Below are 16,932 nucleotides of genomic sequence, written 5' to 3'. Positions count from 1 at the left end.
TTGGGGCCTCTACGAATTCTCTTTTTTGCATAGGAAATTTCCTTTCCTTTGGAGATGACTCGGAAATGCTTGGCGGAAAGGTGTTTTGAATTCTAAAAATGCTTAGGAAAGGAGCCTCGATGCTTCCTTTAGGTTACTCCTGAGCTTCCTTTGCAAAAGGAAAGGAGATACTGTATCCCATATCCTTTACGGCGGCAATATTAAAAGCAACATGCCACCGACGAAGTTTACCGACTACGCGAAGACGCATGAGAGACACGGTAAAGCAGAAGCATAGAAGAGAAGAAAATACAATTGATAGTAAATGGATACCAATTCCAGAAACATAATTATTTGAATATAAATGAATTCATTTATTTCTGATTAGTAAGCACATAAAATACACCATAAGAAAAGAAAATGCCAACTTCACATTTAAGAAAGACTACTGGGGGCAGTTAATTTCAACATCAACATAAATTTAGCCCCTTTTTTTCAACATGTGAATTGGAATTCAAGTGGTCTAAAATATTCCCGTTGGCCAAGTCCAACCTAAGTGATTCTCACTGTTGGCGATAACCCGATTGAAATCAATACAATAAAAAGGTTATGAGATTTAACTATTCGCAGAGGCCCCTGGTGCTATGTATATCACTACAATGCTATTCAAATATAACAAATAAAAGGCAACAACCTTAACTTAGCAATATTCTAGTGACAGAACCCTAACCGCCATTATTTATTTCCAATGGTATTAAATTGACCACCACCAATTAGTTCTCTATATTTGTCTATTGTGTATCTGTATCAGTAATAATAATAATAATAATGGATTGAATTTATATAGCGCTTCTATATAGACACTCAAAGACGCTTTACAGTAAAGGGAGGGAACTCACTAACCACCACCAGCATCATCATGTTTGTTATTCTTGTATAACAGAACATATACCATTTGGTACTCAGCATTTCTCTACATGACAAAAATGATAATCTAACAATGGAGGGAGGTACAGTAGGGACCGCTATCATATCTGTTTTTGCCCAAAACAAATTGCCTTTTGGGAACCCAACACATTAGTATATGTAATATTTATTATCTTAATGTTTTTGCATGGCTAATTGCAGTGACGGATTGACCAATTTCCTATAAATATTTAGACCTTTGGACATAACTGTATCCAGTTGATGCTCCTTGCAGTGAGTGGGTATTATTATTTAAATCCCAAATTGTCTAACTAATTTGTGAGAAAGTCAATGGTTAGAGTATTTGAGTAGCCTGTAAATGGTTAATAGTAAAATGCGAGGCATATGAGGTCAAGATATACAAAGGATGCACATTTTTTAAATGATATCCCTGCATTGATGAGCAATCTCAAACAGGAATGCTACTCCTCCTCCTCCGGTAGCGAACATCTTTGTGGTTCTAGTCATATAGACACACTATTCTCGATCTCCGAGGGTTTCAGATAGCAGTACGGAACGTGAAGAGTTGCGTTCCTCTCTATGATCCTTTCCTCGATGCTGGAGAGTTCCTTCTGGAAGTTCTCTATAATCTGCTTGGCCGCCGGCTCACCAAAGCGTTCCTCAGGGTAGGAACCAAGAACAACCTGAGGGAACAAGACACATTCCATAGATGGTATTCTGAGATGTTGGCGTTCATTATTATCAGACAAAAGCTGCATCTGTCTTACTGTTCCAGTAAATAAGGCAAGATATCTTTTAGATGATACGCAAGGTAAGGGTGTACCCTCAGGGAACGGTAAATTAAACGTATCTCATTTCATTGTCTTCTTGTTATAAAGCTAATTTTTCTCATCTCATCTTAGGTTTCAAGCCTGAAAGTCTCACCATGAATAGCCCTGTTCTGCTCTTATTACGCAATGCTCTCTATTACGGATGTAGTGTTTTAGTGTTCAAATCCTACTCATAGTGGTCCATAAACGTCGCTGCGTTTAGCCTGCATGCAGCCTTGCGCTTTGTTGATGTGAGTTATACATGAGAAGATTGGCTTTCCTTCTCAAACTACGTTAAAATGGCATATATAACATAACAGTAAAGCATTTTTTTTTTTAAATCTCCCCCGATTAAATTGGACATAACACTTCTGGTGTGTTTGCAACTTCTAGCCACGCCCTTCTAGCCACGCCATGTAAGGCCCCTCCACAAATCTGTGTCTGTCGCCCCATCTTTATATCCCAATTTACCGAGTCTGTGTATTTCTTGTGTAGAACCGATGAAAGGGCGATGAAGTCAACGGAGTGACCAATGTTTGGCAGTGTCTCCAGAATGGTCTCCATGGTAACCTGTCCCTTGGTAGTTGGAGGTGCTCTTCGAAGCTGAAGAGGGTTGTTTGGGACCCAGCTGTTGTAGTCAAACTAAAACACAGAACAGTATTGTTTGACCAAAGCGGCTGTGGCTTTAGCCTTTTGAGACCATCCTGATATTCAAGTATCTGCAAGTTGTTGCGTAACCGGACTGCAATTGATTTGACAATTATGAGCGCAGCCTTATCTTCGTAAAAACACATGATTTTCCTGCTGTCTTGCTCATGCCAAATTTGTTTGGAAGTAAAGCAGAAACAGAAACATTCTTTTTTTGGAATGATGAAGAGAAGGTTGACCTCTGACCTGTCCACTGTTTACAGCTGCGTGTTGAGCAGATGTTGTGAAGATTACCATGGTGACAAACTTGACAACTTCTTCTACGGTGATGAAGGACTCTGGCATCCCTGGATGAGGACGTTAAGCATGTCTTCATATATGCAAAATATACATTGTATGATATATAGAAGCAATATCAAATCATTATTATAAATATAGCCAAACACTGACTGAGATACTACCATTTAAAGTTATTAGCGTGCCATAGTACCACCTGTTGGCCAACGGTCACCCTTTTCTGCATTCAAGGCACATTGCAAACATATTTAAGTTCTAGAGCTGGCTTGTCCTGCCCACTTTGATGATGAGCCCCTGTGGCAACATTTAAAAAAAAAAATGCTATGAAGTCTGGACTAAAATTACATTTGTCTTCAAACACCACAAGGCATGGTTCGTCAATTGTTATGATAATTTTAAAAATGTAAATAGTTTGTTTCATCGTCTCCCTCCCTTTGTCGATGTAGTGAATTTGTGATTACCGGTATTTGGCGAAAGATTTTTCTGTTTACATTTTAATTAACTTAAGGTGATCTCTCCCTCGCTTGAAACAACCACTTTGCTTAATGCAAATTAATGTGCAATGACATCATAAATATGCAAATGAACGCATGACATCATCTTGAGACTTTTATCGACTTCTGGAGCTATTGCTACTTGAAAATAACTTGAATAAACATTTTACATCTCATGGTAAAGACAATGTGGTGGGAGAAGGATAATCCTAAACCAGTTGGAATTGGGACCAGTGGGAATGTTTCAGCCCTACAGGCTCAACCCCTTTAACAATCCTAATAGACCTTTCAATACAAGAACGAACATCCTTATTCAGGACAGGAAAATAATGGGGAGGTGGAACAAGAGAGCAGCAATCTGAAATTGGCAAAAGCTTTTTATGAATGTTGCCTTTATGTATACTGGCCCACTACACATACCTGACCTCCTGTTGCCCAGGAAGCCCTTTGTGAAGATATCTTGGATCCATCTCTGGAGCTCTGCATCCCCAGACACCTCGTCGTCTGTAGGGTAGTAGAGTCCCAGCATTGCCCAGACAAACCTGGAAACGGATCACAAAGCTTTTCAAGCATTATAATTACAGGATGTTTGAGCTCAGGAACAGACCTTTAATTCTTAGCATTGTGAATTGAAATCCAATTTTTTGTTTTAATTATCCACTTGCATTAGGAAAATACCAAAGCTGTTGTTTGTGTCAGATACAACAAAGGTTACTGGCATATGCAACTATAGACGCATTAAGAATCCTATCAACATGTCTGAGATGTCTTAGGTAACCTGTTGATGGCTGTCCATAACTTCAGTCCATCATCTCTGTAGTAAAAGTTAGGGATGTTCTGCAGTCCTCTGTCAGCAATGTTGTCTGGCAGACATAGAGATGAGTAGGTGGTTTTAGCCAGGTGTCTCCTCATCAGCTCATTGGTACCCTCATTGCCAGCTGAACTCTGAAGATGAAAGTCAATCAGCCTTCTGAACCACAACCAATTATGGCAACCACAGTGATATAACAGCAACCACTAAATATTCAGTGTTAAATGAGTGTTAAGTGAGTACATACTTTTGATAAAAGTCCCGTTGGCCCAAGTAGCACAACTCGAGCTGCTGTGTTAATTTGTAGAGTGTAGCGGAAGTGGGGAGTCAATAGCTAAAATAAATGATGAGAAATTATGCATCCTATTAATTAATGCAGAATGGGTCCATCTATTAGGGTGTTTACATGAACACTCAAAACCTAGTTGATACCCAAAGGTAACCCAATCTTAATCCGATGTTTTGATGTTAAATGGCCTTGCCAGCCAAATCAACATCGACACACAAGATTTTCTACTACATTTGTACATTCTGAGGTCAAGTTCCATCAGAAAACATCACTAATGTGTTCTCCCCAATGTAAAAATGTGTGAAGCTCTTCTCCTAAAACACAAGGTTTGATTTTGGGACTCTATACGTCTACGTCAGCTGGTCCTACCTTGTAGAGGGGGTGTACGTCTGGGAAGTGACGCATGGTAGCGACAGCAAACACCTCGGCCAACAAGTTGGTGTTCATTAGATGAGAGATAATCTGATGAATTAATGAATCTGCATTTTTCACAAACATCTTCACCAGGAGCCAGTCGAGCTCTGGATCGCTGGGGATGAAGATTGGGCATTTCTCTGATGGTTCCTGTCCCAGCTTTAGGGGAGAAGATAGGACAACATAATAAAATAGTTATGCAACTTCACAAAATCTTTGCGTTTATATAAGACAAGATAAGATAGACTTTATTGTCATTGTACAGTCACCTATACAACGAAATTGGGAGTGCCAACTGAAGGTGCATTACACATACAAAATAAAAGAAAGAAAGAAAGAAATAAACAAGCAATTTAAGTTAAAATTTGTAAAATTAAGGGGGAAGAAAAGAAATGGAATTAGGCTTTGCAAACCGTACAGATTACTTTGGTTTTATCCAAGATCCGTTGGGCAACCTTTTGAATCCCAGGGTTCTCTGATGTCAATTATGCTTGTCATAAAATGTTTAATTGCTGGTCAGTTTTCATTTGAAGGCTGTGTAATTATAAATGTATTTATATCATGAACTAAAGAAAACTTGCATCGGAATAGATATCAACAAGTCGGGCATTGAAAATAATCTGAAATCAGTATTGGTCATAACCAGAAAAAATTGTTTCATCCCTTCTTTTCATATTACCCATTGTATTTTATTCCCTAAATGTGTCATCACCTGAATAGCTATGGGTTTGAGTGTGCCTGCGGTGTCCAGGTACAGCAGGCAGAGGGCAGCAGTGAGAGGCAGTGAATTCCCCTCCACCACGAGGGTCTGAAGACCCTCCAGTGACTTGTAGTCACACAGGAATAGGTTCCCTTTCTGAATTACAAACAAACACAGGAAGATACAATAAAAAAGACACTGATGGAGTAACTGCACACACTCAACAGCTATGTGGCCACAAGTAAAATGATATTTCTGATCATGGTGGAGAAAAAGTGAACCTTCAACCAGTGCTAAATGTAGATCTGTAATAATTGTATTACAATCGTAAGTTTGTCGTTTTGAGGTATGCTGCAGGTAATGACACATTGCTAGACTATCCAGACTATCCAGCCATCCAAATATTTCGAAAAAATAGATGCTATGGTAGAGTCATCATTCAGCACCATAGGAGACATCTTGGCTCGACCCAAATCCCATGGGCTTGGTAACCTCCAGGGGCTCTCCCATCTTAGAACCGCTTCAGACAGATGTGTATATTTGTAAACAGGTTTGAATATCACTCGCATGCTTTTTGTGTGACACTTGTAAGAACATCTATAGATACATGTAGCCCACTTGTTTTGAAGTGGGTTACCCTTCTGCGGACACATTTCTGGGTCCGCAATGTGCACCCCTACACATACCTGGATCTCTTGTTGTAGGGAAGTACCAGGCTCTAGGAACGGCTGCACCATCTCTTCAGTGACGGGGAAGTTTGAGGGCATAAGGGGGCAGTTTCTGATTATGGAGGGATTGACACCATTCAGGAACTGGTAGCCATAGAAAGCATCGTCCTTCCAGTGCTCAGCGAGATATTCTTCAGAGAGGGGATGGTTATATATTCATTACAGCACTGTAGTCTTCAATAGTATGGGATAAAAGTAAAAAATATAAGCATCTCCCATGCAGCATACAAGCGAATGTTGCCGCCTGTCATTATTTATTATCTAAAGCTTAATAGGATAATAAGAGCTGCCAAAAAGTAGTCCCAGTGATTCCTTCTCCTGTTGTAAGGGATGTTTAATTGACACCTTTACATCTAAATTTACAGACATTGTCAGATATCCATGTGAATCCACTAAGGGCTGCTGGATTTTTGGAAAAATCATAATCTAGATTATTTTGGTCAATATTGAAATCATAATCTAACCCATTAAAAAAACTTTGTAACTGAGAATTTTTAAATTCCGCCTTAAAAAAATAAACAAGATGGTAAAAAAGAAAATGTACGATTTGATTAATCGCCCAGCCCCAAATCCACCCTGCATATTCAAAACTAAAACTATAGTGCTTTTCACATTTTCATCGGCTTAAAAAATTAACAATATCCCTCATATACTTACTAACTAAGAAGCCTTATATAATCGGCAAACAATGATTTTCAGGAGAAACATCCCTTTAATATATACTTCACTGTTTAAATCAATCTGTGATCGGTATCGGATCGGTGCATCACTATTTTAAGGATGAAAGAATGAAATCAATCCAAGTAGTGTGTATTGGTGTTCATCTTTGAACGCGAAACTGAACCATGAAGAAACTAAATTGTGTTAAAATAGTAATTCCACAGACGTTTTGTGCAATACATTTTTCTACAAGCTCACTCTATTGAGCTATAGATTTTAAAGCCTAGGTTTTACCATCCAGAAGAGGACATTACCAGCTGTTGGGGACGTCTTGAAGGTGAGTGTGTTCTTCATGGACTCCAGGCTCTCCCATGATTCCTCAGATCCAAACAGACCTTTCAGTTTGAGTTCAGCTTTACTGCAGGAGAAAGCAGAGAGACAGACCTACAAAATCAGACAGACCTACAAATAATCACAGAATCACGATCTTGAAATGATAGGGCCTTTATATTATAGTCATTAATCTGTCTGATAGCAGACTAGCTCAAATCAGGCGCAATGCAAAGTGTCGCTCCCATGTGTTACTTTGATACAGTTGAGTTAAATTATCTGAACTAAAAGGTTATCTTAACTAAAAGGACACAAAAAATCAAATCAAAAAACATTTTGTCATGCGTCAACCTTATTAGTGATGACCAAGTTTAAATTATTGCTTTTTCAAGGACAGCCAATATAATTGAATCCTATTTAAACACTCACGTAAATTCTTCTAAAAACGTGAATTCGAGTCCTTTGCTAAGAGAGAAGCGAACTTCAGATGGAAGCTCAGACATCTCAAAATGAGTGATGTGAGGGATCCCCTCAGTGTATTCCTTCCACCTGTAGTAGACACAATGTTTTGCAAGTCAGATGAATAACACGGAAAATGGAAATGATAATGCAAATACAAATATTATTGCTATACAATAAAACCAAAATTAAAGGAAGCACTACATTTTATTCATGAAAGTAGATGTATAAGCTGGAAAGTTATTATCAGGCTGCAACTGGAAAAGCTGAATAGACTCACTGATAAAGTTCAGTTCGTTTCGTCACCTCTCTCTTCCTGTGCTCAATCAGCAAAGGATGGTCATCGTCACTTTCCTTCGTGGCTGTAATTATGGTATAAGATAAGGTATACCAAGATATATCATAACATACAACAACAATCATGAAAATTCCGTATAAATATCAAAAGAGATCAGCCCACTGCATGAATATCCCAAGGGAGGAATGAAGGACTGAAGTGTAACTTGGTGAAAGACCTTTGGCTCCTCTGAGTTCCAGTACTTCCCCCCAGGTCAACCATCTGTGGCAGGGGAAGATGACGGCCTCTCCTTCTGGGGTATCCACCACAATCTTGGAGCAGAAAAACTGATTTTCTGGCAGATAAAGATATTGAGATATCTCCAGCTTGATGAGCAGAAGATGGCCCAAGGGCTGGGTGTTCACTGGGTAGGTGCTGGTCTGTTGGACAAAACAACAACTATCGACTCTGCTCTTACGTTTATTCTCGTCCGTCTCAGGACATTTTAACAAGCCGTTCATGCAACATCCAGTATGTCATTGTTTACTTTTTCAAGCATCTTTAAAAAAGACCAGAACTGGATCATCAACATTCAGAGCGCTGGTGGCCTGAGGGTTTTTCGATATGGGGGTTGGTCACACAGAGCAGTGTTTTTAGAAATGCAACCCCAACTTCACCATGGCTTTCCTATACAGTTTCTGTGCTAAGCTGGTTCTTTTAAGGGCTCACTGTTTTCTGGTGTTTCTTCACTGAGCAAAAATGCTATATGGGACAATCCCATGACACTATGTGGTGTAAGCTTCAGATGTAAGTGAAATGGAGAACGTAAAGCAGTGGAACTCTGTTGATGCAAATGTTCCAGGAAGATACAAGAAATAAATTAAAAAATATTTATTAGAATCAATCCCTATTGTGAAAATAATGAGTTATCACGCGATATTTAAGGTTCACCAACTATTGAGTCATTAGATAGTAGAGAAAGAGTCAATTAACTTGTACTGCAGACCCAATAGTACACCGGAGATGAATGAAAGCGTTGAAAAGCCAACTGCAATTCCTCACCTGGTTGGGGCAGAAGTCAAAGCCGTAGTTGTCTAGCTCAGTGCGCTCACTTTCCCCATTCGTTCCCACCAAGGTAACAAATACGTGGTCATTTGTTCCTGCCCAAAACGTGTCACCCGTCGTCACATGTACCTGATACATACACATGATGGGAACCTGGAAGAGAACACAAATGTTACCAATCTTTCCATCAAAGGCCACTCTCTGAACTTCCTAGACACCTACCTACTACTACCTACTCTAAGGTCTATAGATCTAAAGGTTATCTCTATGTTGGTTGTGTTTGCGTCAAAAAGGTTTCATTTTTATTGTTAAGTATGGGATTACGACTGAATATGGAGGCCGGATCAGTAGAAATAGGCTTTTGTCAGTGCTTGTCTTTCATGCGTCTGTCGTTATTGGGAGTTACGATGGATTGAAGTGTTAAAGTGGTAGGATTGTCATGTAAATAAAAGTCGGTTAAGTCACTCTCTATGTAGAATCGCACCTATCATGTCACATGGAATGGCTCCTTCTCCAAACCCAACCGCGAGTACCTCATTGTGGTACTGGACAATCAACTATGCTGCATCGCAAACATCATCGTGTTGGTCCAAATCGCAGATTTGTTTTGTACAACATCCGCAGGATCTGGCCCTTCCTCACAAGTAAAAGCAGCTCATCTCTTGGTCCAAGCACTCTTCATCTCCCGCCTTGACTCCTGCAACTCGCTCCTTGCTGGACTCTCCACTCCCACGATAAACCTTTGCAGTGTATCCAGACCACTGCAGCCCGCCTCGTGTTCTGCCTACCTTCTGTGATCTCTACTCCCCGCATTAAACTGAAGAATATGGTACTGGCCTACAAGGTGGTACAACAGAACTGCCCATGCCTACCTCCAAGCGTTAGTCTGACTGCACACCCCTGCTCGAGCACTCTGCTCAGCTACCTCAGCTGGACGCCTGGTCGCTAAGAGCAAGCAAAGGTTGCACATGAAGTCTAAACTCTGTTTTGGCACCACAATGGTAGAATGAGCTCCCTGCCGATATCAAGTCTGCAAAGTCGCTAAACAGCTTCTACAAGAGACTCAAGACTCACTTGTTCAGAGTTCACCACCGCCCCTTCTCCTCCCTAACTCTCCTAAAAATATACCTATTAAGCACTTTGTACGTATGTATGTCCTACTTAAAGTCTGTTTTGCAGGGTTAATTTTCCAATGAATTTGCTTGTTGGTAATAATAATAAACATTTAAACTGTTATCCAATGTATTCGATATTATTGGGTGTCACAAAACAGAATGGTATACGAAAAAGTAGCTACTATTTTAGCTGTTTGCGAATGATTCTCATTTTCCACACAATGCATTGCATGTTGGGGATACGACAAACCAAAGCCCGCATTGAGACCCTTGAGAGTAGAGACTACTACTACGATTGTTCAGCAGATTATGCAGAGAGAGAGAGAGAGAGAGAGAGAGAGAGAGAGAGAGAGAGAGAGAGAGAGAGAGAGAGAGAGAGAGAGACTCAAAATGTTTTGCAGATGGCCCACTTCAGGGAAAGGGACTGAAGCTTACTGGAATGGAGGTAGTAATTATTTTCAGCAGGCATGAGTGACCTGGACGCATACGCAATAACCCAGAGTTTACTATCATGTTCCTGGTAGAGCACAGCCCCAAAACCTTCATTGGATGAATCAGTGTGCAGAACAAATGGCAAATGGAAGTCAGGCTCTGACCTCTCAGACATTCTTTGGCTGTCTCTCCTTCATATGCAACACCGCTTCCAGGTCTTTTGGATCTATCTGAACACCTTCACTTGTGACCAGGCGTCTGACATACCTGACTTGCCATTTGAGCAGCTAACACTCTTCACACCATGCTCTCGTAAGCGACACAGCACTTGTCTCAAGTCCTCAACATGTCCCTGGAATGTCTTGGAAAAGCAGAAGATATCATCCAATTAAACAGAACAGCATTCACCCCTCAGACCAGCCAGCATGCCTTCCATACAGCGCTGAAATGCTGATGGAGCTTTGGTGAGGCCAAATTGGAGGCGCGCCAACTCCCCCAAGGTGTGCTAAAAGCGGTCAGATATAAACGGCAGCTCTCTTCAACAAAGCCTTGGTGGTAGGCACTGCCCTGGTCAAGTATGGAGAACCATGAGTTGCCTCCTAAGTTGTCCAGGATGTCTTGGAAGTGGATGACGGTCAGGGATGGTTTTGTTGTTCAGCCCACGATAGTCAACACAGTCATGTCCTTTTTTTCTCACACACTCAACAGGAGAAGAGTAAGCTGAGGTGGATTTTCTGATCCAACCACGGTCAAGCAAGTTCTGAACACACAAGGCATTGTAAGACTTTTGGCCTTGCTAATCTCTGTTCATCCTCTGCTAGATGTGATCCGTCAACAGGGGAGTGCCACTTGTCTTTGATTTTAGACAAAGTCTGTCTGTCTTGCTCATCGTTCAGGTAGGTTGCTGGATCTGTGTTTAGCTGAGCTGAAAATGTTTGGACAACTTCACATTGCATGTGCTCAGGACTCAGGACAGGTTTAACATCAGCCATTTCCTCAAGAGTGCCGAGAGCGGTTCTCTGGGTCAGATAAATGGCAAGTCGGGTTGCATTTTGGATGGGAATTTTAATGCATTTTGATAACCCACAAGGAACGTTGATTAGGGCAGGGAACCGTTCTAGACCCTCAGCAACTTGTATACCATTTGCTGCTGATATTTCAAAGGACTGATCGGCAAAGAGGGACTGAAGTGGTTGGATTTTGACATCCAGGTTTTATACAGATTTTGCTGACCATCGTCGCCTGAGTCTAAAAGGATTTTCAAGGCACATCGTTGATGTTGCAAGAGACGGTGCAACGTTTCCCTATGAGCTGTACAATGTGTTTCTTTGGTTCTGATTGGCATGGGCTGTGTCTCAATTCAGGGGACGCATCCTTCGAAGGACGCGGTCTATGAAGGTGTGGCCTTCGTAGACCTTGAAGACCAGACCAAAAGCTGAACGAACGTTTTTAAATGAGACGGTCTGGCCTATGGAGCATTTCAAGTTTGCGTAACAAGCCTTTAACACCCTTTGCCTTGCGTGATGACGCATGTCACCTAGCAACCATGACAGCTGCGGTTCAAACCGGACGGCGGAGGAGAAATTTGGAGCCGTTTTATATAACCCACTAAGGGTGCAATCACACTAGGCCATCTGGCCGTGGCCGTGGCCGTTTTCGCACCTAACCGTGCTCAAATCTGCCAGTGTGAGTGTGGCCAGGCCGGGCCAATTTGGCCACTTGGGAGAGGTGTGCTGCTACGGCCCGGGCCGTTACGGTACAGATGTTAATGAGCCGACACGCGCACACGCACGGCTACGCAACCTGAGCTGGATGACGTATAGTCAATGCGACGACCACGGACATAATAAAGGCGACGAGCCTTCTTTCCCATTAAACGGTAAACATCGTGTCAATCGGTGCAACTGTTGGTGTGTTCTCTGTGTTGTTATCCATTGTTGTTAAAACTCTGAGTGGCGGCAGACTTTATTAAGTCCATGCAGCGGACGCTTGGTGATGACGTGTTACGACGTGATGACGTATGTACAAGAGCCTTCCGTGGCCAGGCCACAGCTGCGACGGCCAACGGCCACGGCCAGATGGCCTAGTGTGAGTGCAGGCCAGAGAACAATGGGGCCATTTGAGCACGGTTAGGTGTGAAAACGGCCACACGGCCACGGCCAGATGGCCTAGTGTGAGTGCACCCTAAGAGATGTCCACTTTCACTTAGATGTCCACTTCTTACTTTATTCTTACTTTTATTTTATTGTATTTTATTTAGAATTTTCTATTTTTTATAATCTTATCTTCTATGCTTGTAATTTCTATTTGTACGGAGCACCTGGAACAAAAAAAATTCCCCCCGGGGATCAATGACGTTTTCTGATTCTGATTCGGTTATATAATAATTATATAAAATACAACGTTAATAAGTTTAACGTTATATGGCTCGTGTTAATGAAATTGAACTTTGACAATAAAGTTACAAATTAAAAATAGTCCCAACTTTATTTTAATATAAAAAAATGTTTTTGCATAGTTTTGTCATTAAATATGTAATTTACTGCAACTGCCGCTTCTGACTCCATTTCTGAAAAAATCCAACGCGCAATGAATCTTGGGAAACGTTGGGCCGTGAAGGATACATCTGGTGTATCCTTCAAATCTCTGAAAAGAATTCAGAGATTTGACGCATTTGAAGGAGCCTTCGAAATGGGACAGCCTTGTGACGCAATCGCCCTTCGAATGCACCCTTCGAAGGATGCGTCCCCTGAATTGCGACACAGCCATGGTGTGGCTGACGGCTTGATCTTAAATGTGGGCTTAACACTGTTCACGATCACTGGCTACCCTTCTCCTGTGACCTTTTCCCATTTTCCGATGACCTTCTTTGTAAACAGCCAATGGCTCGGTGTCCTGCCTGGCCACAGATAAAACAATGGGGACAGCTCATGGTTCTGTTTGTTATACAGTCCTGGCATCTATCCTTTTTGTCGACTGACAGTGGCTGCGGGTGACTCAATTAGCTACTAGGGCTGCCAGACTGTATGCGTTCTGCAGACCTGTCAACAAGGGGTCATGTGTCTGGTCAAAGAAGACACCTGTGCAGTCAATTGTCTGATAGAATCCCGGTTAGCCTGTAATTCGGCATTAACTAGAGTCAATTCATTCATGTCAGTCTCCATTACCGTCATGTTGGGCAACACTTAGTCACTGGTGGAGACTTGGATACAGCACCCAGGCGCTTTAACCTCCCCTCTTCCTCAGTCATGGACCTAGTCATCTGTTCTAACAGAAAGTCATCACTAATCTGCTGGTCAGCAAGAAACACCTTGATGTCATGTCTAACGTAGCTGTTTCTCTCATTTAGACCTTGGTAGAGTGTGTGAAGAAAGGTAGGCTACCCTGTAAAAGCCTTCTGCGTAGCTAAACTCTACACCAGCCTGCTGTGAATCAAAAATAACTCTCTGCTTTAACCCCATTAGCCTATGCAGAAATTGGCCCCTCTCTGTCGTGCTGTCTGGCATTAATTAAATCTTGGAAGAGCTCGGTTAAACTTTGATCTCTAATGTGAGAGAAATTCTTGTATAACACGTTATATGTAATTGTCAACAATATGTTAAAAAATCCATGTTAAAATGATGTTATATCTAAATATATATAAATGTTATACCTAAATCTAAATGTTTTATAAAAATCTAAAGGTTAAATATAAATATAAATGCTAATCTAAATCGTACATTTATATCTAAATGTTAAATCTAAATGTTAGATCTAATTCTTATTCTCACAATACAATTTAGATTTAGATATAACATTTATATCATCTATCATTTTTAACATGGAATTTTTACATTTGAATTTATTGTTGACAATTACATGTGAAATGCTGACACGATTACCCAGAGATCAAAATCCAATAGATCCCGGTTAGACCTCGCTATCCTTACCTGTCCTGGTGTCTGGTCTTTCTTCCCTTTCCAGGAGCTGATGGAATCGTCAGTATGGATCTGACCTCACTGTAGAGAGCCCCTTGTGAGTCTTGTCTTATAGCGGACCCTAAACACGCCCCTCTGCACTGTACTGATGACAGCATAGATGTTCGTTGAGATAAGTTGAGGCAAAACAAGGCAATTAGCCTAAGGTGTTTTTCCCAGTTAACAGTTTCCCTCCCTTTTGGCACCACAATGGTGGAACAAGTTCCTTGCCGATGTCAGTAATGCAGAGTCGCTCACAAGCTTCCGCAAGTGACTCAAGACTAGTGGTTCCTGGCCGAGCTCACCAGGGAGGCAAACAATAACGCGCGTTCATGAACGCGCGCAGTGCACCCACACATGCATGTCTTTTCTAAAGCGTAGGCCTACACAACTTAAAAAAAAAACATCTTCGCGTGACTGATAAAGATAATTACGACAAACAAACAAATCAGACATGTTTATTATGCATTTAAATTATGCTTTAAAAAACAGAAATTTTAAATGATTTGTACTGTACAAAACAAAAGTCCATCCTTCATGCTTGAGCCAACAGAAATATGTTACATACGGAAGAGGAAAAACATAGATAATAACGATCTGTGTTAGCGTATTCTGACCACACATCAAAAATACTAAATGTCCCAGTTACAACAAGCAGAGATAATCCCCAGCCATATGGGGCATGAGCAAATAGAGCCAAGCTTGAATTTAGACCCAATTCTGCATTAAAAAATATGTATTCCAAAGTATTCCTGTTTCATAAAATAAGGCAATAAAAGACTTGTTCAATCATAAATAATGCACCAACACAATCTCTACTGGTTAAATGAAGAACAAGAGTGATATAACTAGTTCAACTTCTTCTTGAGAATTGCATAGGTGTGGTTTTCTCTGGAACTTCTTCAGAACAGCTGGTCGCTGGCCAATTCTTTTTGGGTAGCGATGACGAATGATGGGGAGGATACTATCAGTTCAGAAGGTGCAAGGAAAAACTATTGTGGTATTTTTTCATGCAATGCAAAGCGCCAAAAGGACAAGTTGAGACTTGGATCATTGTGTTAGATTAGAGTTATTTTGGTGTTTCTGGTGAGTAACAATTCGATTTCCAGCCCAATAAACTAGTTAATCGTTTGCGTCCAATTGCTCATTTCACTGTCATTTTTTCTTTCATCTGTAGGGTATGTGGAAGTTTTGGCTAGCTTGAGTTGCTTTTGAACTCACTTTTTAACACCAAAGCTATCAACTACGTGAGAGGCATCAGTGGACGGATTCTCGATTGAATCATTCAATCATTCAGACTTTGACGTTGACCACAAGACGAATCGATTTAAAAGAACATTACAAACTTGTGGTCATAACAGCGGTTGGCTTTAAAATGAACTGCCAAAGTTAAACAGAGTTAAACAAAGTTAAAGTCTGAAGTGAGTTTGAACAATCAGGTCAAAACATAACTGAACTGAAGATAACCTGGCCAAGTCATCTTTAAGCCAGAGGCGCTTCTGATTTAAAACGTGTCAGTGTACGTGCATGCGTGCGAGTGCGCACACGTGCGTGCGTGTGCGCGTGTGTGTGTGTGTGTGCGTGAAGCAGAACCTTAATTTAAATATTGTTCAACAGTTTTGCAACCCAACCGATATAAACAGTAGCCTACGACATGCTTGTAACCTTACTTGAAAGAGTGTTGGCCTACTTTGGAAGATATGATGGTTCTTCACATATCCACGGGGCCGATGCGGAGAAAGTTATGTTTCATACTCAAGAGAAGACACAACTCCAAAATAGCATCCATAGTAGAAAAGAAAAATATTATTTGGTGAGCTCATACACAACATACAGAAAAAATCCACCCCTATTGAACTCACTCAAGCACATGCATTGCACCTCTGTGGCAGGGCTCTACAGTGCGCCCATTTCACTCGCATTTACGACTGAATATTTCGGCGTGCGAAAACAAAACAGGAGCACGCATGCGCGTGACTCCTCCACAGCGCACTATACTGTGCGTTCACACCAAACGCGAAGGGGCGAAATGATTCCATACAAAGCAGCGATGCCATTTGCATCGCGACACTTTTGACCGGCACGGGCGAGCGCGTTCACGTCGATTTCAGGTGGATTTGCAGCACGCCACTTTTGCTCAAGTTGAAATATTAAACTTTGCCGCGACATTCGTGTGATGACAGCCAATCAGCGTTCAACAACGTGGCCACTGAGTGACGTGCGTAACGTAACAGCCAATCAGTTTTCAACCGGCCAACGTTCCCTGCAGTGCAGTCCGGGGTGAACCGCAGCATGGAAGGGAAAGTGATTGTTGCCGTTTGCGACTCCCTGAGCTCTATATAGAATAGTATATAATATAATTGTATTGTATTGTAAACATAATATCACAGCCAAAAGCTCTGTGCGCCTCCGGATGGCCGTAGCGCGGGGAGCGCTACGGCAGGGTTTAGCGGGTTTGTTTACCTACGTTGCTATGGTTACCAGTTTAATAAACCGTGTTCCAACGGTTTATTAGGTATCTAAATTGCTGTCTAATCAATAC

At 41.3% G+C, this 16,932-nt stretch overlaps 1 protein-coding gene across 1 annotated transcript; it reads right to left on the bottom strand.

Moving 5' to 3' along the window:
* Positions 1 to 329: 329 nt before the first annotated feature.
* LOC115550329 (arachidonate 15-lipoxygenase B-like) lies at positions 330 to 14,468 on the bottom strand. Its single transcript, XM_030365256.1, has 15 exons — positions 14,364 to 14,468; positions 8,885 to 9,040; positions 8,061 to 8,262; positions 7,826 to 7,907; positions 7,516 to 7,635; positions 7,071 to 7,174; positions 6,055 to 6,227; positions 5,381 to 5,524; positions 4,624 to 4,827; positions 4,213 to 4,299; positions 3,933 to 4,099; positions 3,575 to 3,696; positions 2,610 to 2,710; positions 2,187 to 2,357; positions 330 to 1,589 (listed from the first exon to the last, which is right to left on the bottom strand). The coding sequence occupies exons 2-15, from the start codon at positions 9,029 to 9,031 to the stop codon at positions 1,410 to 1,412; spliced, it is 2,004 nt and encodes a 667-aa protein (XP_030221116.1). The 5' UTR covers positions 9,032 to 9,040; positions 14,364 to 14,468; the 3' UTR covers positions 330 to 1,409.
* Between the last annotated feature and the right edge of the window lie 2,464 nt (positions 14,469 to 16,932).

The sequence above is a fragment of the Gadus morhua genome, chromosome 9 (assembly GCF_902167405.1).
Source record: "Gadus morhua chromosome 9, gadMor3.0, whole genome shotgun sequence".
NCBI lineage: Eukaryota > Metazoa > Chordata > Actinopteri > Gadiformes > Gadidae > Gadus > Gadus morhua.
The sequence above is the reverse complement of the archived record's forward strand: the minus strand, read 5'-3'. Positions and strand labels throughout refer to the sequence as shown.